This window comes from Harpia harpyja, chromosome 3, assembly GCF_026419915.1.
Source record: "Harpia harpyja isolate bHarHar1 chromosome 3, bHarHar1 primary haplotype, whole genome shotgun sequence".
NCBI lineage: Eukaryota > Metazoa > Chordata > Aves > Accipitriformes > Accipitridae > Harpia > Harpia harpyja.
The window spans coordinates 3999468-4018911 of record NC_068942.1 but is presented as its reverse complement, the minus strand read 5'-3'; the positions used below and the strand labels follow the sequence as shown (position 1 = coordinate 4018911).

At 37.4% G+C, this 19444-nt stretch overlaps 1 protein-coding gene across 8 annotated transcripts in view; it reads right to left on the bottom strand.

Annotated features, from left to right (window-relative positions):
* TBC1D32 (TBC1 domain family member 32) overlaps positions 1–12094 on the bottom strand; it is a 91146-nt gene extending 79052 nt beyond the window's left edge. For 5 of the 8 annotated variants that reach the window (XM_052781202.1, XM_052781204.1, XM_052781203.1 and 2 more), the window contains exons 1-6: positions 11984–12094; positions 9523–9677; positions 5776–5937; positions 2738–2915; positions 2026–2097; positions 687–812 (exon numbers count right to left, since the gene is read on the bottom strand). In XM_052781202.1, the coding sequence (XP_052637162.1) occupies positions 687–812; positions 2026–2097; positions 2738–2915; positions 5776–5937; positions 9523–9677 (693 nt within the window). In that variant the 5' untranslated portion in view covers positions 11984–12094. Of the gene's footprint in view, positions 1–686; positions 813–2025; positions 2098–2737; positions 2916–5775; positions 5938–9522; positions 9678–11983 lie in introns of those variants that run through there. The other 3 variants (XM_052781205.1, XM_052781206.1, XM_052781209.1) reach the window with 3 other exon arrangements.
* Positions 12095–19444: the final 7350 nt, after the last annotated feature.

Sequence of the window (19444 nt, the reverse complement as noted above, 5' to 3'; positions counted from 1 at the left end):
TCACTGAGATACAAAGCAGCAGATCAGGGAATATTGCTGTACTTTTCCATTAACATTAAGGTTTTCATGTTATTAAATGTACTGATGACTTGTAAATAGCACTGTTTCAAAAAAAAATTGTAGACCTTAGCTGAAAGAGAAATACATGACAGCAGCTGGGGTAACTTTCATATTTATTTGATAATCACTTTAAAATTCAAAGAAAAAGAAAAAAAGGTTTAATTGGCATAATAAATAATCTAAATGCAGTTTAAGCAGCTGCCATTTTTTTTCTTCATCAGTCCTGTGTAATATTGCTATGTATCATCTTCTCATCATCATGGAGGATATACCTGACTTATATAGGAAATATTAACATGACATATTTTACAGAAGAGTTTTGTCATTTTTTTTATACATGTTTGCTGAAAGACATTCTAACCTTTTCATTCCCATTAAAAGATATGTAAATGAATACTCCAGTCTAAAAATCCTATTGAAATCCTGTTGTAATCCTTTAAATCAAGACCTACTGGAATCATATAGTTCTTTTACTTCAAAAAGAGTTTATCTGATACATACACAAATAATAAAATGTCTTGGGACCCTGCTGGACTACTCATAATACATATGTAACTTCTTATTCCTCTTCAGTACTCTTTAGTAAGGCTACACATCTGATAACTAAATATAGAACATTAGCTTACACTGAATGTTGCATCAGGATCTGACAGAGACATCGTTAGATGCTTACGCAGATTTGGCCAACTCTCAGAGTTCAGTATATCAGAGGGAGGGGCAAAGCACAGCGTCTGCAATGCTTCCTGGCGAACCTGAAGTGGTCAAAAAGATAACCACCACAAATGTGTTCACAGCAACCTCTCAAATATGTAATTCACAATATAATTTGGAGGAAGGAAGGAACAGGACCTGGGTGCAGAACAGATAAGGAATTCCAGAATACTTACCTTCTGCTATATTTTGTATGGTAATTTAGACAAAACACTACATCACTACATATTTGAAGAAGCGACAAACCATTTTATATAGGTTTTCAATAATGAATGCAAGGATTATGTTCTACTTTCTGCTTGTATTCAAATATTTTGTTACGAGGCAATACAGGAAACTATCATCAAATACTACAAATGGGCCTAGCAGCTCTATAAAATGTCAGTAAAGGAAAATGGAAACAGAGTTACCAGACACTATGTTTTACTGCTGAATTTTCATCAGCATTATAATCTAAATTTCAAATAACTTTCTTTTTTGTTCTATTCGTAGACAACTGTAATCTCTAGTAATGTATTTCATATTACTGAAACAAACTGTAGGAAATTTTAACTATATTTAAGAGCATCAGACTTTTTACTTGGTTTTCTAATAAAACTCAAGTCACAACGTTCATACCAGTTCCCACCTACTGTGCCTTTTTCAACTGCCAGACAATCCCAAACAAATCTTACTGAGACAGCACTCTCAAAATGATGCTTCTCCAACCTTCAAAAATATCAGCAGCTGGTGCTGATTGGTGGTTAGAGACCCAAATTAGTACTGCCACTGACAGGAAGGCAAACCTAACTTGGACTTTATATATTCCATCTGGCAGCAGCTTGTTGGCAAATCAGCAGGCATCTCTCTCTTCTGATAGGGGTAACACAAAGGACAACATAGAAGTTACCAAGAAGGGCAAGGGGCACGTATACAGGAAGATAAACTTCAATAACTTTACTTCTCACAGAACAACTTTTTTCAAACTAAAAATGCCCATCTATAGCACATAAACTCCTAAGAAAAAAAAAAAAAAAAAGATACTTGCTGAAACACAAAAGATATTTGCTGCAACACTAGCTTTTGAACCAGATGGTTATGAACAACGAAATACTGCACTGCAGAGCAGTTGCTGCACTGAAGCCAAGATACATGAACCAACAAAGACAAGATTCCACCCAGGTACATATGAACTCTTATGTACATACAGTCTGTTTTCCAATATACCATAAACATTCATCTGTATTAACATTTTTTTTCTTCTTTTAAACTTACTTCCTTAGGCTGAACAGGGTCAAGCCTTTCTGCAAGCAGCTGCAATTGTTCTTGACTCATGAACGCGTAACTCTGTAATACACATTATAAAACGATCATTAGTATATTTTATTAAACTGAACAGCAAAAGATTAAAATCATCAGTCTTTCTGATATCTAATTTACTTTTAATAATTAGGACTTCAACATTTACACTAATTTAACATTAAAGTCAACATTCTAAATGTTTTCTGCCATTTGCCCAAAGCTAAATTTACAGCAACAAAATTACTGTTACATATTTTACTTTGCTTTACTTAAGTTTCCTGTATCTTCATAAAATCCCTTATAATAGTTCATTCAGTAAGTAATATAGCATAGTGCAGCTGCCTGGAAATGAACTGCACATTACTTGGCTCCTAAAGTAAAATCACAAAAAGTTAGATTACCTTTTACCATTATTTTATCTTTTTCTATGCAGTACTTGCATAGGTACTTTAGAGCACATGGGTATCATATTAATCTCATCTAGGATATGCTGTCTAAAGGTTAGATAGCTAGTATGAGCTTAGTACTTCAGAGTGAAAGAAAGGTAATTAATTCATTTTAGGATATATCAAAGATAGGAAGGATGAATCTTTTTTTAGGGCTGTTCTCAATCTCCACTGACAGAAACTTCACAATTTTGCAGTACCATGCTTATTTCATAACATAGAGAGAAAACACATTGTACTTGGTTGAATGAGGAGTCACTGTCAGAACAGTTGTCTGTATAATAGCCACTCTGACGTTCATTCTTTGTTTTACCATCCAGCTCCTTATTACGCATCCGATCTTCTTCAAACTTGTTAATCAAAGATTCTACCACAACCATCATGACATTCTTCAAGGCATGCATCATTTCTCTGTATCTGAGAAGTAAAAATGATTTTAATATTAAAGAGCACCAAAATCATTAATTAAAAAAAAAAAATCATTAAATCATGAGTAACTGAACATGGCATAACGCTACTTAGACACAAACTCACTCAATTTACAGAAATGAATGAAAAAAGAAATGCAAATCCAAAGTGAGCAACAAAATATGTATGTACCTTAAATGTTTCAGATAACTATATTTTGAAATTATAATAAAATTCCTTTTTGCCCTTCTAAAAGCATTCAATAAAATAACTAACATAATCCTGTTCTGGCAGGTTCTTAAGAAAGAACAATGTGAATCCACCAAAAGGGAGAATCTGTCCCTGAGAAAACAGGCCAGTTCTCATCCTTGTTACTGTTTATGTTTCTTCAAGTTCAACATCCAATTTTTCTTCTGCTATAAGCCTCAAGCAGAACCAATAGAAGAGAACACATTATCCTGATTCAACATCTTGAGTACAGGTCATGCACACAAAACAATTTTCTTTCAACAAAACCAAAACCAGGGTTTTTCTAAGTTACATAAATTGAATAATAATATCCACAAGGAAACAATTCAAAATAAAAGCTGCTTCAGAAAAACCTCCTACTGTAAAATGTTGATATTTTATTTCCAATTATTTTTTACTTTAAGGCTATTACTTATTTTACAGTCACCAAAGATATAAATTACCATATTGTGTATCCTCCTACCTCTCAAATTAAAAATATAAGATACAGACATATTTAGTTCATTGGAGCTTCTTCTACCAACTTTAATGAGCACAAGAACCCTAAGGTCCTGATCCTCAAAACAAAAAGACACAAACAGCGTAACGTGAAAAACAGTCATCCTAACATCTGTTTTCTAGGTGAAAATAAAAGCCAAGTGTAGATGATTAAGAACTGCTTTCTAACATAAATGACTGTACTATGAAAATACAAAATGTATCACTACAGAGTTAAATTCCTTAACGCATTTTTCTCCATAAATACTTTTAAGCATCCTACCTACCACAGAAAATGAGTAATTGTAATGAACAAAACTGGAACTCTGAATGATCCTGAAATGGTATCAAGACCATCACAGTGAGACCCAATAATGCTCAATCAGAGTTCAGAATGTTTGCAGACAGGTGACAAGAAAAGGACCCTATAAAAGCATGGTTCATAAAACATATTTCTGAGTACTTCTAGATAAGAAACCTTCTGAAAACGAACAGAAAATAAAATCTCCTAGAACAGAAACATACACTATTTTTTAATTCCTTTCTTACTGAGGACACATAGGAAACAATAGGTATCACAGTAAAATCCTAGTTCCACTAAAAAGAGAGATGGAGATGAAGTTAAGATTGTGCAAAAAAATGAGTGAAAAAAATAGTTTGGCTGATGTAGCGTACAAAATCATTTTAGTGGCTAAAATATATGAGAGTCAAAAATTGCCTTTTTTGTTTTCTTCCTCTGCAACACAAAAATGACCACCGATGCTAAAATAGTGGAGGGTTGGTTGGTTGTTTTTCATTTTTCAACATTCACCATTTCAGGTGCTCAATTTAATTTCATTGTTTATACATTGTAATGGTTCGACCTCAGTAAAGCTCTCATCATGACTCTCTGTGACAATTAAAAATAAAGAGGCAAGGACCTGATTCACTGTGATGACAAAAGTATACTGTCTATTTTAATTAAAGAAACAATACTTTTAAAACTGCTTTAAGCATTATGATGTAGCTAGATTTTGTACAGGAATTCCAAAAACAATGTGATGCATAGACTAAACTTTTGAAGTTTTACGTATTTTCTAGAAAAAACAGCTGTATATACTAAAATTCATTTTATAAGAACTACTAACTACTGCTTTAAAGAATCATGGCTATTATCTGCCTATGCAAATTTGAAATCCAAAGCATGAAAATTCAGTAAGAGAGCTACCAGCCTCTGTATTCCAAGGAAAAGTTATTTTAATGGCCATAGGAAGGTGAATAGAGTTAGTAGGGAAGAGATGACTAAGAAAAGAATTTAACTGGTAGTCACAGAGGTTTTTCTATTTAAGGCTTCTTTACTAAATACAGTGTTCAAAACCAATTAATCTCATCCACAGACCCTATAATATGCTGATATGTGGCTTTGCACACCTACTGATTTCTGGCCATCTGACAGTTTGAGTCAAAAAAATCTCGGATAATTATACACAGTTGGTTCACATACCAATTCTACATTATACAGACAGCACTGTGGAAGTATCTTTGCATGTACACTAAAATACAAAGCAAGATAGCTCAAACTTCAATTTTTAAACTACTCAATGAAAGCAGATCTGACTAAACATACTACTCTTACAGGACACCTGGTTAGATCCCAAGGAAGCAATCTTAAAAAAAAAAAAACAACCACACACATATTCTTATTTCTTTATTTAGAAAACAACATTGTCACGCAGACTCTCCATTTATATCTAAGGAAATTATCAAAATTTAATACCTGAAAAAACCAATTTTTCCTTTAGGCCAACTTCCATATCACAACTGAATTTGATTTGCAGCTAGTGAAATAGCATGAAGTAGTGATTCTTCTCTCAAATCTTACCCCTGCCCAACTCCAGTCCTAGATACCTCAAGAACTTCACACATTTGCTACCGATCTTTTTACGCAATAGTTCGTAATCTTAATTCCAGAGTGAGACGAAGCATGAGAAATTGCAATGTAGGGTGGGAATATCTGAATTCCTTAGCACTGATTTTTGAAAGCAAAGAATCACTTTTGTTACCCATCGGTTCAGAATTTGTTATTCAAGACAAGTTCCGGAAAGGAGAAAGGAAGGCAAAGACCTAGAAGAAATAAAAATGTGAATTACATTTATATACTCACTCTTTTGATTCACGGGTCTTCTTAGTAACATGTTGGACAAGCGTGTCATAGCCAGATACTTCACCCTGATTTTGAGCAGAAGTACATTTTTCTGTTTCTTCTTCAATCACAGATCCCACAGTATCATTTATATATTGTCTAAGGTATTTCACAAACTCATAGCTGCAACAAATATACAAAATTAAAATGTAACAGATTTCCTTGAGCTCACCATCAGACATTTTCAACTTTATATCAACATTCACTACCTGCAACAGCAGACCTGTTACTTTAAGGTAAGGGTTTATGACTTGCAGAAAAATAAACTTCAACGGCGTAAAAAAACACAATAAAGTTTGATCTTCTTCAATATGGTCATTATCAGCCTATTCCAGGAAGAAACAATAACAAATATTTACTAATTTCTTTTTGTGCTTCTTCTAAATGTAAAAACCTACTTAGACAAAAGTTTAAGGTTTTGTAGACAAAAATCATAGAATATCAAGAAAACTCAAATTTAAAATTCCAAAAGAAACATTACTTGGAGCATTCTGAACATAAAACTGTCTTATGGTAGATCCATCTGGTATTATTATTTATGCAGTATACATGCAAAATGAGAAGAAACACAGAAAACACAATTTATAAATTCTAGCATATGAGCATGTCTAAGGCTTCTGAAAGTCTGTGTGTCAGGACAGTATGAGGAAGATCTCAGTCAAACCGACAAACTAGCTGTCTGTGATTACATGTACGTGTTAAACATAAGGAAAGCAGCACTTTACGCTCTTATTATTAGATACTCACAGAAACTTGTTTAAACAAAAGAATAATCAGAGGGGGATTTCCAAATGAAACACTCACCGGGTCCCTTCTGTTTTAGCTATAGAAATTGCTAAAAAGTAGTGCTCAGAATATATAAACTTTTTTTTTTGTTAGTCTTCTGATTTGTATAAAGGACAAGGCAAACAAACACAGAAAAAACTTATCATACATAAACAGTAGATGTATCGTTATATTTTCATTATATCAAATGCAGATGTGCAACTACTTTCTGTTAATTTGGATAAACACAGAGTGAGAAAAATTCAAATAAAAAAGTCAGTTCACCATGTAGGTACAGAGTCCAAAGCTATAAAATGCAAATGTAAATAAAAGCAGCTGTTACAACAGGCAGCAGCTTTAGCCTTTCTTGGGTATTAAAAAAAAGAAAAAAATATCAGATTACATTCAAGATACATAAAAAAAAAAAAAGCACAGAAAATTGTCTTGTATCATACATACTTCCTCACTGCTAGATTGCCTACCTCAAGTTCCATCAGATATAAAGTTCTGTTCTTCTTTTTTTTTCTGTCATTTACCACTTATTTCCATTCCTACATCACTTTTGTTCTCAATGAAAGTAACAGAAATACATCTCAAGGAAGATGCAAACATGTCTATTTGCATTTTCATTTGTCTTCAAGGCTGGCTTTTCACTTCTGCAATAATGAAATTGCACATGACTCTCCACTGAATGAAAGCTTTCATAAAACTTTCTCCCATTTGTTTTATGACAGTAACATTTCCAGGGTATACATTTTTGCAGTGACTGCGTTACTCTGAAATACACAGCAATCACATCATTATTCATGCCACTAAGTTTATGTCTGCTTGATGTCCTAGCCTTGATCTTCTGCATCATTCTTCCACCTTAAAAATGTTTTGTAACAAATAAGTGTTTCAGCAATGACAGAACTACTACTTCACATGCAGAATCAAGTCAGACTGATCTGGCTGAGCTTACAAAGGAAGCACCGGGGGAAAAAAAAAAAAGTGTTAAAAAAAACTCTAGGACTTTAAGGAAAAAATACAACAGAAAACACACTACTTATATAGTTAAAAATCCTGATTTCTACTACTGCACATAAATTTTGAACTTGATTCAATTTTCCTTTTTATTGGTTTTCTGAGGATCCTGTGTTTCTGTCTTTTCTATGTCAAAGTGGGAACAAAGGATAAAGTAAGGCCTCAAAATCTGATACAATTACTGAGGCAAAACAACCATGAGGCAGAAACAGTGCTGATCAAAACACTGAGCTTAAGTAGCATGTTGGACAATCCAAAAGCACACACGACTAATAAAGGAGCTTGCAGTCTGGATGGATGGGGTAAGGGTCAAGGAGAAAGTTTCTTAATGGTCTCACTAATAAATGGCCATATGACCTCCCTGACCTTCCATGAAAACCAACCTATACTGCCGTGGGTCATGAACAAGACTAGAATACCTCCAGAAATATTCCAGCACCAGAGAGTAATGCTCACATTCTGCATTCAGAGCATACTTGATTTTCCATTAAATGTAAGTTAAAACTTCTCATGAAATAAAAGTATCTTTAGGATCACCAATTTTTTAACATACCAGAAAGAGTAACGGATGCCATGGTTTCACTGTTCTAAAGGGGAAAGCTATGTATGCATTATTTCCAGCAGCTGTACAACTTACTCCTTCATCCCGAGTATTCTCCTAATAAGTCCTCAGAAGAAATACTGACAGAAGTCATTTCATAGGGTTTTGGTTGTTTGAGCTTTTTTACTGTATATATCTTCCTTTAAATAAAAATGTTTTTCTTTCAAAACTACATGTAATTTTCAACTTTGATATGTTTATAACAAATTTTTTTACGCTCCTACTTGTCACCCGGTAACACGGTGCTCAAAATTCGCAAGACTGCCAACAAAAGTGTTACCTGATACAATTTGTAATAGAAATTAAACTTGAGCTAAAATACATTTTAAAGGATTTAGCATCTTCAGAAGATAAAAGAGCATGAAAGTTTTAAAATCACAGTGAAATTTTAGATAAACCCTAGTTCTATTTCACTTATTTACTTTTACCTAACTTCTACCACTGACAAAGCAATGCTAAAAACCAGACAAATTTAAGAGAATGTAGAGAGTGCCACTTCTGAAAAAACTGGCAGGGAACCAGCTTTCTCAGAAGTCAGGTCACAGAACTCTGGTCCTTAATAAAATGTCTTCAGGGTTATTTCAGCTTGATACTCTCTTGACTTGTCATAAATGCATACTAAAAATCTCCCCATATAGTAAAAAAACAAGTTAGAATACCATGGAAGGGAAAGGACTGTGGGCTCCAGAAATGTAGATCGTATGTAAGTGAGGTCACACTGTCAAGTCTGATTTAACAGAAGTGTGATGGGGATGCATTTCTGCTTTATTCAAAACATAAATCAAAAGAATGACTACCTGATAAGATACACAAGGGTTCAGTAATAAAAGCCAGATAGATCAAATATGGAAGCCAAGTAGCCTTCTGAAAATTTACCTTATTTTGAAAAACAAAATTATATTGTCTGGCAGGTGTCAAAAATACTGCCTGACAGCCTTCAGTGAGAATTTCTTCTAGCTTCTGTTCGCATGTGCATTTAGTACATTACATGTACACATGCATCTGAGCTGGCCAAGTTAGGTAGTTTTTTAAGTTCCTCTCTCACAAACAGCTCATCAATTACTATTACAGTAAAAATATATTACCAAGAATGAAAAAAAAAAAAAAAAGAAAGAAAGAAAAAAACCTGAGAAAAATGGCAAAATTAATTTTATTCTCTAAATTAGCATCTTTTGAGAGTTGATTAGCGACAGGAATATCTATACATATAAATGCATACACATTCACACAGCAAAATAAATTGTAAACATTTACCAGGAATAATATAGTAACACATTTCACCTCCTTTAAAGTATTAAAAATAGCAAAAATATTTTTACTTGTGAAAATTCTCATCTGTTTCCTCCAAATGCAAGAGAATCTCTTCTGCACATTCTACTGATGGGGCTCCAGTGATTTTTTCCTTCACACTCTGCAGCAACTGTCTAAGCATAGACTGTAACAGAGCTTCATCTTCACTTGTAAAGCGAGACATCTGTATAAAGCAAATATAACAAGCTCTCAGTTTGGGGTTTTTTCTACCCTTCAAGATGGTAAGAAAAGCATACATCCCTTAAATTGCTACTTTTTTCCTGTTATCAACAACATGAGATTTTCTATCAAAAGACATGAGCACAGACAGTAAATATTTGATAGAGCTTATCTTCAGACAAACTGGAAACAAAATAATCAAATCAGTTTTAATAAACCCTCTGTTATCTTAGTAAAATGCTCTTAAATGAGATACTGCATTAAGAAGAGCCTGAGTATTCCTGTTCATAGTCGCTTGAGGACCTGCCCATCAAATAGGCACAAGACTACAGTCTAATTTAAAAAAGGGGGGTTTTACAGCTGTAATGACTGTTATCTTGATGAGAAACCTCTACAAGTCTCTCAGCTGCTCCTCATTCACTATTACTAGGCAGTTTTGACATTTGGATCCCTCTACTCAGAGCTGTTGCTGTGCCGGTGATGGAAGGTGCTGGCAGCTTTTGCAAGGGCCAGGTGGAATTATCAGAACCATTTAATTTCCCTGTGGTAATCACCTGCAGTGACCTGACAAAGTCCTGTCAATTTAACCCTACAGCTACTGGGAAAAACTGGGAGAAGCAGCAGCAGTGAGAAACTGGAAACATCTGTCAAGTCCAGAAGACAGCATCTTATCACTTTTATTTTCAAGGGTTGCAAAGAAACCCAAAAGCTCCATTTCTCTCTTGATTAATTAATTAACCTAAATTCATGGCTTAAAGTTCTTTATATGCCAAGGAATACTTCCAACCCCCAGTGGCAGTTCTAGCTCATATATTTCTAGTCCATTTGAGGAAGAATGATGTAGAGACCTTTGACTTCTTTTAATTTAAAAAAAAAAAGTCAATCAATGACTCTCTAAGCACCTGTGAATAAAAATACGCACACTTGGAAGAGACAATATAATAAATCACTTCTTCAGACTTAAACACTATTAACCAACAAAAAAAAAAATTGAAGCCATACAGCACCAGCTGGAGGAGTTACCCTTTATGAGAGGTAACGGTCCCTTGAGTTAGCAGTTCTCTGTGGTAAGGGGCACAGCTGCTGAACATTTTACTTTGATCAAACATAATTCAGCATTAACTCAATCATCTTACCAGAAATAGCATTAAAATAAAGTTAAAAACAAAACAACAAGAAAACACACAAAACCCTTGTAATAAACTTAACTCTGCAATTTGCAGTCCTCTTTCTTATAAACTAGCATCTCAAGATATTTAATCAAAGTCAATGCATTTTTAGGTCCGTATAAACCACTCTCATAAGTCTTACATTTTGACCTTAGCATTGAACAATATCCTAATCCCCTGCAAAAAACTTCACTCAGTATTTTGGTCCGACGAGGCATTTTTAGAAGTGCAAGTATCTGGATAACGGTTGGCAATCAGCGCAAAGACCCACTCAAATTATTCATAAAGGCAAATCATGAGTGTTGCAGTTTCACCTCCAGTTTGCTTTGAAGACTCTTACTTGGCTTATGTACTAACAAAGATGGTTATCTTTAATTTGTAAAGGTTTGTGGTTTGTTGTGTTTGGGTTTTGGTGGTGTTTGTTTGGGTTTCTTTTTTCCTCAGCAGATATATCCCCCATTCAGTTTCCGGGTAAAATTTAAAGGACCATTTTCTCCCTAAAAGACCTCTACCCCAAGCCCACTTCGTGCAGTCTTTTCAAGTTCAAATTCATTTTCCCGGCACCATCCCACAACGGCAAATTCTGCCCCCAAACCCAGAGGATGATTCAGAAGCGGCCTGTCGTTGCCAGCATTTATCCTTTCACAAGCCTTTCCCTGAGCAAGGCTTTGCACAGAAAAACCGATAATTTTAGCAACAAAACAAACGGCAGCAGTTACCAGAAATACGAGTAGCGCGAGAATTCCTACCCCTTCTCGATTTGTACCGTCAGTCATTCGACTCCCTACCAGTTTTTTTGGCACTGAACAAATTTCTAGTGGCAACTCGCCTTATGAGAGCGGCTTGTCCTTTCAGAAGCGCCAGGCGAAGAGGCTAACAACCTCACCAGCTCCTTCCCTCACGCCATCGCTAAAAGCGCGGAGGGGCGAGCCCGCCTTAGCACCGCGGCTCCCGCAGCCGCCCTCCCCTCACCCCGCGGGAGGTCTCCGAGACGTCCCGCCGCCCGGCCCGGCCCCAGCGGCCCACACTCCCGGTTCCGCCCAGCCCCAGGCTCCGGCCGGGGTTCGCGGAAAGCGGCGTTCGCCGTGCGCGGCCCTCCGCCCCGAGCCTTCCCCCCGCACCCCGGGCCGGCGGGAATCACCTTGAGGCGGCGGCGGCCGTGGCCGTCCTCCCCGTCGCGGCGGCCGCGCGTTTCCCCGGCCGGCGGCCCTTAGCAACCGGCGGCGCCCGCCGCCCAGTCTCGCAGGCCCCTTAGCGACATCGCGAGAGGGCCGGCGGGAGGCGGGAAGGCCAGCCCGCCTCAGCCCGCCTCAGCCCGCCTCAGCCCGCCTCAGCCCGCCTCAGCCCGCCTCAGCCCGCCTCAGCCCGCCTCAGCCCGCCTGTGTTGCCGGCCAAATTACGTAGAGCGAAGGAGCTGAGGAACAGCGCTGACCTAGAAAATTAATCTGCCCTCTCCCCTCTTTTTCAAGGGAAAGCCCGCGGCTTGGGTAACTGGGACAAGTTTATCAGTAAAGGGTCGTCGTTCCCCAGCAAAACTCTTAATTAAACATTCAGCTGCTGATAACTCAGCTCTCCCTCTCTCCAGGCTGGTGGTCAGGGCTCACCCCTGCCCGGCCCGTGGTGGCCCCTAGCCTTTTGTGTGGTGTAGGTTTTTCCCCTGAAATCAAAGGAATTTACATCAGCAGGGGAGCAGGTTGTCTCAATAAATAAAAATATGAATGGCAAGGTATTTTTCCAGTGCTTTTTAACTCTCTGTCCCTTCCTGGGATGGAGGAAATATTACAAAAAGGGAAAATAGTATTTTTTTCTGTTCGACAAATAAAGGGCTAACACAGAACAGTGAAAGCATTTAGATTTGAAATCATTTTCCATTAGCTCAGCTATAACAAGCTGGAAATGAGTTATAATAAACACTCATAATGATGTTTGACAGTGCTTGCATGTAAGGTGACATGAAAAATTGTACATTTTTATCCTTTACTCCTACTTTTTTCTAACTATGTTGGTAACGTCAGTAACGCTAATCTTCCATGACAAGATGTTGCTGTATCTGTAGCGCCTTCAGGTAATAGAGGTCTACCTAAGTGTGGGGATCCAGTCTCTCACAGTAGAACTACTAGCACGTTGGGTCCAAGCACATAAAGTGCAGTATTTGTATTGAAAAGTGATGATTCAGGAATTGAAACATAAACCTGTCTTACTGCTCGTTCCTCAGAAAGAAGGTTTTGATCAGTTGCAATGGAGTCTCTGCGGTACCTTTAACGCTGTTCTCTTCAGCGCTTTGAAGTGGCCAGTGCTCTCAGGTAACCACAAAACAAAAACTGGAACAATTGTCTGCTGACTGCTGCTTGCAAAGGATCTTGAGTAAACTCACCAGAGTCCTCAGCTCAGCCACGCACTCTTCACTTCTTCTAAGTGCACTGTTTGGAATGGGCTACAGGTGACAGCAGCTTATTCTTCGTCCATGCCAGGGTCTTCTTTCATACGCAACAGAGCATTTTGCTTCTTTTCTGTCCCCATACCAATTGGGAAGTGCTGTGCTGTGTTACAACACTTCTAATTCCTCTATCACTTCACAAGCGCTGATTCAAGTGACAGCGCCTCAATTTCATGGCTGGTGTGGAATAAAGAAACAGTATACATAACATTCAGCATTCCTAGTCCTTACTGAAAGAGCCTCCATTTTAGCATGCCTTTCCTATCTTATAAACCACCTTGTAAGACAGATTGCAGTTGTAGTGGCATCACGGAAAGATGTTGTCATGGTACCTGTGGTGTTTCTGAAATCCTTCCATTCCTTTCTACTCTCTTCCACCTTCTGTATTTCATCCAGCTTCTTTTGCCACACATTTTGCAGCAATTGGAACCTGGAGCCCTTTCTCCTGAGCCGAGCTGGCAGATCTCAGCTGCCATTTGGCATGATCATTAGCGTGCATCCAGGCAGATACCTTCTGAGGGTGATACTCCAGGGTGAGCAACTCTATTCGGAAGTACATTATGTTTACATGGATGGATGTCAGTCACATGAGAGAGATTGCAATCACTGTGAAATTGCTCATGCGGATTTCACACTGGTGAAATTCCACTGTCTCTTAGACCAAGGCATCCTTCTCATTGGCAAAAATATTCCAGATGTTCTCTCCCAGGTGTACAAACAGGAAAACCCCTGGCTCCTAACCCTAGCTCAGGGAGACATGAGTTACAAACAAGTCTTCTTAGGATTTCAATGTTCATAGAAAGTCACAGGGATGACTTCTATAATTTCAGAAACTTAGAGGAAACAGCAAATGCACCAGTTCTTAGAGTGTGTAGCATATAAGGTAAGCAAAGTTTCAAACTGTGAAACATTGTAGGGATGTGAGTCATTTAAGTATTACAGAGCAGTTTAATTTCCATACCTGATGATTAATAAGAAGATTCTCTCCCCATACCTTGAATATGTCCCAAAATTTGAATTACCAGTTTATTCCAAATTTCTGTAAATTTAAAATGTTCTTGCAGTGTCTCCAATGTGGCAGTTCAGAAAGGAGGAAACTGTGGACAACAAAGAAATCTTCTTTACAGCTAATGGTAGCAGTGGGAACAGCTGGTCATAGTGCTAATGTCATTACACCAGGGACATAATTTCTCTCCCTTCCTCTCTTTCTGCTCTGTTCTGCCCTGCCTTTTCTCTTTTCCTTCATTGTTAACTGTCCACAAGACCACCCCTTTGTGGATGGCTCACAAAGGCCTACAGAGATTGTGATTTTATGTAGTTGATGCACAGCCGTTAGTGTCTCCAAGAATGTTTAACTAAGACTTTCAGCAACTCAGTAGGACCTTTATTTTAGCAAACTAAAGGGATCGTTTTTTAGTATCTGATAGAATAAGTTACCAAAACCAGTATGTATTGAAATCCCACTGTATGCTTTTCCTTGGCTGATATGGTTTTCAAAGTAGTATATACCAAAGAAGAACTTAAGGGGAGGGCAAAGTACACTTGACAAAAAAACGAAACAAAACCAACTTTCTATACTCCATTCCAGAGCTAAATCAAGACCAGGAGGAGCCAGGATATCCCCACTTTAGAATTTCCCAAACTAAGACTAAGATAGATGTCAGATTAGGAGAAGTAAGTGTGAAACCTGGCTCTGGAGATAACACAAGAAGCCTACCCCAGCTTTCTGAGCACCCTGACATCCCTCTAAGCAGTTCTTGAGCTGCCAAATAAAAGATGAAGACACTTCATCAACCCTTTTATGACCACTGTGGCATTTGTTGCCCTCTTGCATCACTATTCATGGGAGTTTCCCAAATTTGGAGGAACAATGAGCATGTTTTGAAAGTTCATTAGATCATAATCTAATCATAAATATCAAAAAGGAAACTGCTTAAAATATTACTGCTGATGGGAAAGTCTTTTTAAATAATCTCCAAAGGAAATTTTCTATTTTGGAGACCATCTGTCCTTTCCTCCCTGTGCACTCTGGGGAAATACTAACCCCTTACTAGATGTTTCCGTTAAAACAAACAATAAGGAATTGGTGGGTAAATGGGCATGAGGGTCGCAGGCTGGATCACTTCATACTATCAATCAGCTGCACTTGGAAGGCTTGTGTTAAAACACATCCATACAGAATTTACATCGGTTTCATCACGAAAAAACATAAAATATCATGACTTTAGGCTAAAGTTACATCAGATGAGTTTGTACCTTACTACTGAGAGCTAAGCCGATATGAGATGCATGTAAGCTCTTATAGGAATCAAAAAATAAAATTGGGTCAGTTTACTTATTTGGTAATTAAACTTCAGTTATGCTGACATTTCATAAAGACTGGAGATCTAACATTGCTATTCCTCATTTCTTTTGTATGGGAAAAAGAAGTGAGAAACTGGCAGGGGATCGATAGGACTCTCGCATAACATTGTGAAGCACCAACACAGAACCATCCTGCCCAATAACAATCAGGAATGTTATTGATTAAAAATTTAACTTAGTGAATATATAGACACTGATTTTTCCATCTGTATTTTATGACCCAGTTTTCAATAGATACTCTGCATGTGGTTGTAAAAATAACTACTGGAACTGAGGTTCAGTGCAGATGATAAAATCTACACTGCAGTGCTAAGTAACTGCCTCAATGAATCAAAGATAAAATAAGCTTCAATGATAATATAAATATCCAAATGCCAATAAAATGATTTTCTGATCCACAAATCTTTCTTGGTGAAACTTCAAGGAGCTGAGGATATATGTGTCACTGGCTCTGATTGGCCTTAGGCAAATCTCTTAACATTGGACTTACGTCTTTATTGGAAATTGAGGATAATAAAATTATCTTTATATGCCATTATGAAAATTAATGTCACAGAAGTACAATATAATAACCAAGTGGCACCATAAATCTCTGATTTATTTGCCATTTCTTTTCTAATTAGTATTTTGGTCTTTTTTTATCATGTGTTTCCTGAAGGTGGCAGCAATATTCAAGAGTTGCATGGATGTCTGACTTTTGAACCTATTGACCTGTAATACAGCATTTCTTTCAATGTAAATTTATTTGTATTTATGGCTATTTATAATATGCTAAAATCAAACTTTGATGGCATAGATATTGTAGTTGTGGACATATGATGTACAATATCACCACAGAATATGAAGAAAATATGTTGACCTGGGGTGATGGTGATTGCTTATTCTTTCATCTGGTAAAAATTCAGAAGCTAAAGGAATATTCCTAAAGTATTAAATATTTTTAATTAACATTTGACTGTTGCTTGTAGTTAAAGTTATCCATTTCGTTGGCTTCAGTGAAGTCTGGATCATGTACGTTTCTGAAGGGAACTGTCAGTTCATTTGTGGGCACTACATTAGCACTTCAAAACACTACAAATATTATCTGTGATCACTGAAGGAAGATTACAGCCTGTCTACAGGGTTCCTTTCAGTTCCATTCCTCCATTTGATCTTAATCGTTTATAATCACTGCTGGAGCCACTCAGGCCACCTGTATCTCACACCAGGGTTTTAATTCAAAAAGAATCTTTAACACTTCTCCTTTTGCCTTAGACTCAATACACTTTGCATTACTGTGAAATGGTTTTGCTACTGAGGCGAGGCAATTACATCATCATTAGAAATAGGAAACAATTTAGAGAACTCTCTTCTCCTTTAATTTTGCTAGCAGTTGCCTGGTCAGGGACTTGCAGATCCCAGCTGCGGTCCGAATGGAGAATCATGGAAGCCAGCAAAGACGTCTCCGCCACAGGGCTCTCCTCCCCTTCATCTTTCACCCCAGGATGGCATAATGTTAGGTCATTCTCATGCCTGCAAGTCTTCTGTTAGCTCCAGGTCTGCTCTCACAACCCATCCAGGACAGGGGCCCAAGTTCTGCTACTGCTGTCCCAGAAAGGCCCCTTTGGAGGAAAGGAATTGCATAGCTGCTGATGGCCGTGCTGCCAAAGGAGGTGCAAAACGGAGGCAGAGGCTTCCCTGCGGGTCTTCGCCGGTTCAAACGGACTTCCCAAATCCTCTCATACTTTCAGAGCTGAATGCCTCATTCTGAGAGAAAAGTAAGGAAGAAACTGCCTTTGTTTTAAATGTAATCTCCCCTCCTAAATGTGCATGGAACACAAAAGCTACGGTTTTAAATTATGCTAACGGAGTTTAGCATAATGTGCTTCCTAAGGAGTCTGCTCAGCAAACCTGGTGGCCTTTTCTGTAGTGGTACATGAATATTCCTGTGCCTTAGAATTGTCAGTCTTTCTTCTTGTCCTCCCCAATTACTGTCTGTGCTACCTTGCAAACCACTACTTTGATATCCTGAAGCTGAATATTTTTATAATTGCTTGTTTTTAAGCTCATCTTTTGTACAGTATTGCTGAAGTAACTTCCTTCAGATTTCCTCCCAAGATTAGCATTAGTTCCTGCACCCGTCACACTGACATTTCAGAATTCAATCATCAGCTCTTCTGAGCTGCTGATGTGGTATTCTGTTGCAGACACCGACTGCTATTCCTTTTGGATTTGTATCTGTCTTAGATTTCCCTAAAACGTGTCATTGCTATCACTTCCCTTATTACACCATCTGTACTATAAAGCCCGCATAAGCATTTTTCTGTTGAGCCACTGCACCTTCTCTGTCCTCTTTTTCCCATCTGTATGCTGAAAATCGTATTCGTCCGGATAAACTACAGCTCTCCTTACCCAATGGCTTATCCTTCTCTAGTTCTGAATCCCACTATCAAGCACAATACAATTTCCTTCGTGCACCGTCACATCAAGTGCTTTCTGTAATCCTAATATTTGCAGGGAGTCAAGTACTTGAGACATCTGCTACGTAAGCTGTTGTTTTATATTCTTTTGTTAATATAAGTTATAGTCTTGTTTTTAACAGTTTCTTCTAGAAGTACAAATTAACCTAACCAGATGTGACGCACTGAAAACTTTGTTCTCTTCATTTTTGGAATGCTGTAAAATGCTTGAAAAGTAAGCAAATCATGCTCTTTGCTGTTCATTTGAAGCTATACTCTTTTGTAAGACTTGCCCAGGAGGACAGAATTTGGCCCGTGCTTTGCCATGCTTTATTCCTCTGTGTACTTACAGCAACATGAGCTGTAGGCTTTGTTTGTCAAATATTTTGTGTCCTAGCAAACTGTGACCTCCTCAAACATCAAAGTGATGTTTTAAGGAAATAGTAAGAGCATTGCTTTGTAACAATGCTGTTTATTTAAATTCCAGAAAGCACTTTTTTAACTTTTTCTTTTATTTCACTTAGATAATGTCTGGGATCCTAACATAATTTTACATCTGAGAAAAGTTTTTGGAGCTCCTCTAAGCAAATAGCATGTCTGAAGTAAAGAAAGATGGATGAAGAAAAAGACCAGTCCCGAATGTCTTCACGCACAAAAAAAATGATGTTTTCTTGAAAACTGATTTTAAGATTGTTGTATAACAGAATCTGTTATGCAATGGAATCTCACTGGTAACACACAGAAATCCCTTAAGATAATGAATCTCATTTCTTTGGAAAAGTGAAAAAATGTGTTGTAGTTTTGTATTATTGAAGTCAATATGCCACCCTCATCTCTGGTATAATTCCAGTAAATTTTAGTGCTAAGGATGAATTTGATTCAGTAAGTCTGCAAATACATTTCTCTGACATGAATAATAATCTCGAAGTAACAACCTGAATACTGAATATTTTCATTGGTATTTATTTTAGTGCTCTCATGGCGTGAGTAAAATTCCAATAGAGACATGGTTTTATCAGTCAAACTCATTTCAGTGAGGAGTAAGACAAATACTTCTTTATCTTGACACACCTCTGCAGTAACTGTTACAAATTTTGTAATGCATATTTTATCCCAGACTAAATCATTGTCCCCAAAAGATATTGGCAAGTAAATAAAATATTAGCCATATATTACTTTATTTTAGTATTTTGAGAAAAAAAGTGATTTTCATGAAAGCCATATGGCTTGCAGCAAAATGAAGAAATCTATCCACAGAGCAGGCATAACAGAAATTACTAGGGCTCTCTGCCAGTGCTTTAGGATGCAAAAGTGCAAAGCTACATTCAGCTGGACAGGTCTTGCCTCCCACGGATCAGGACTT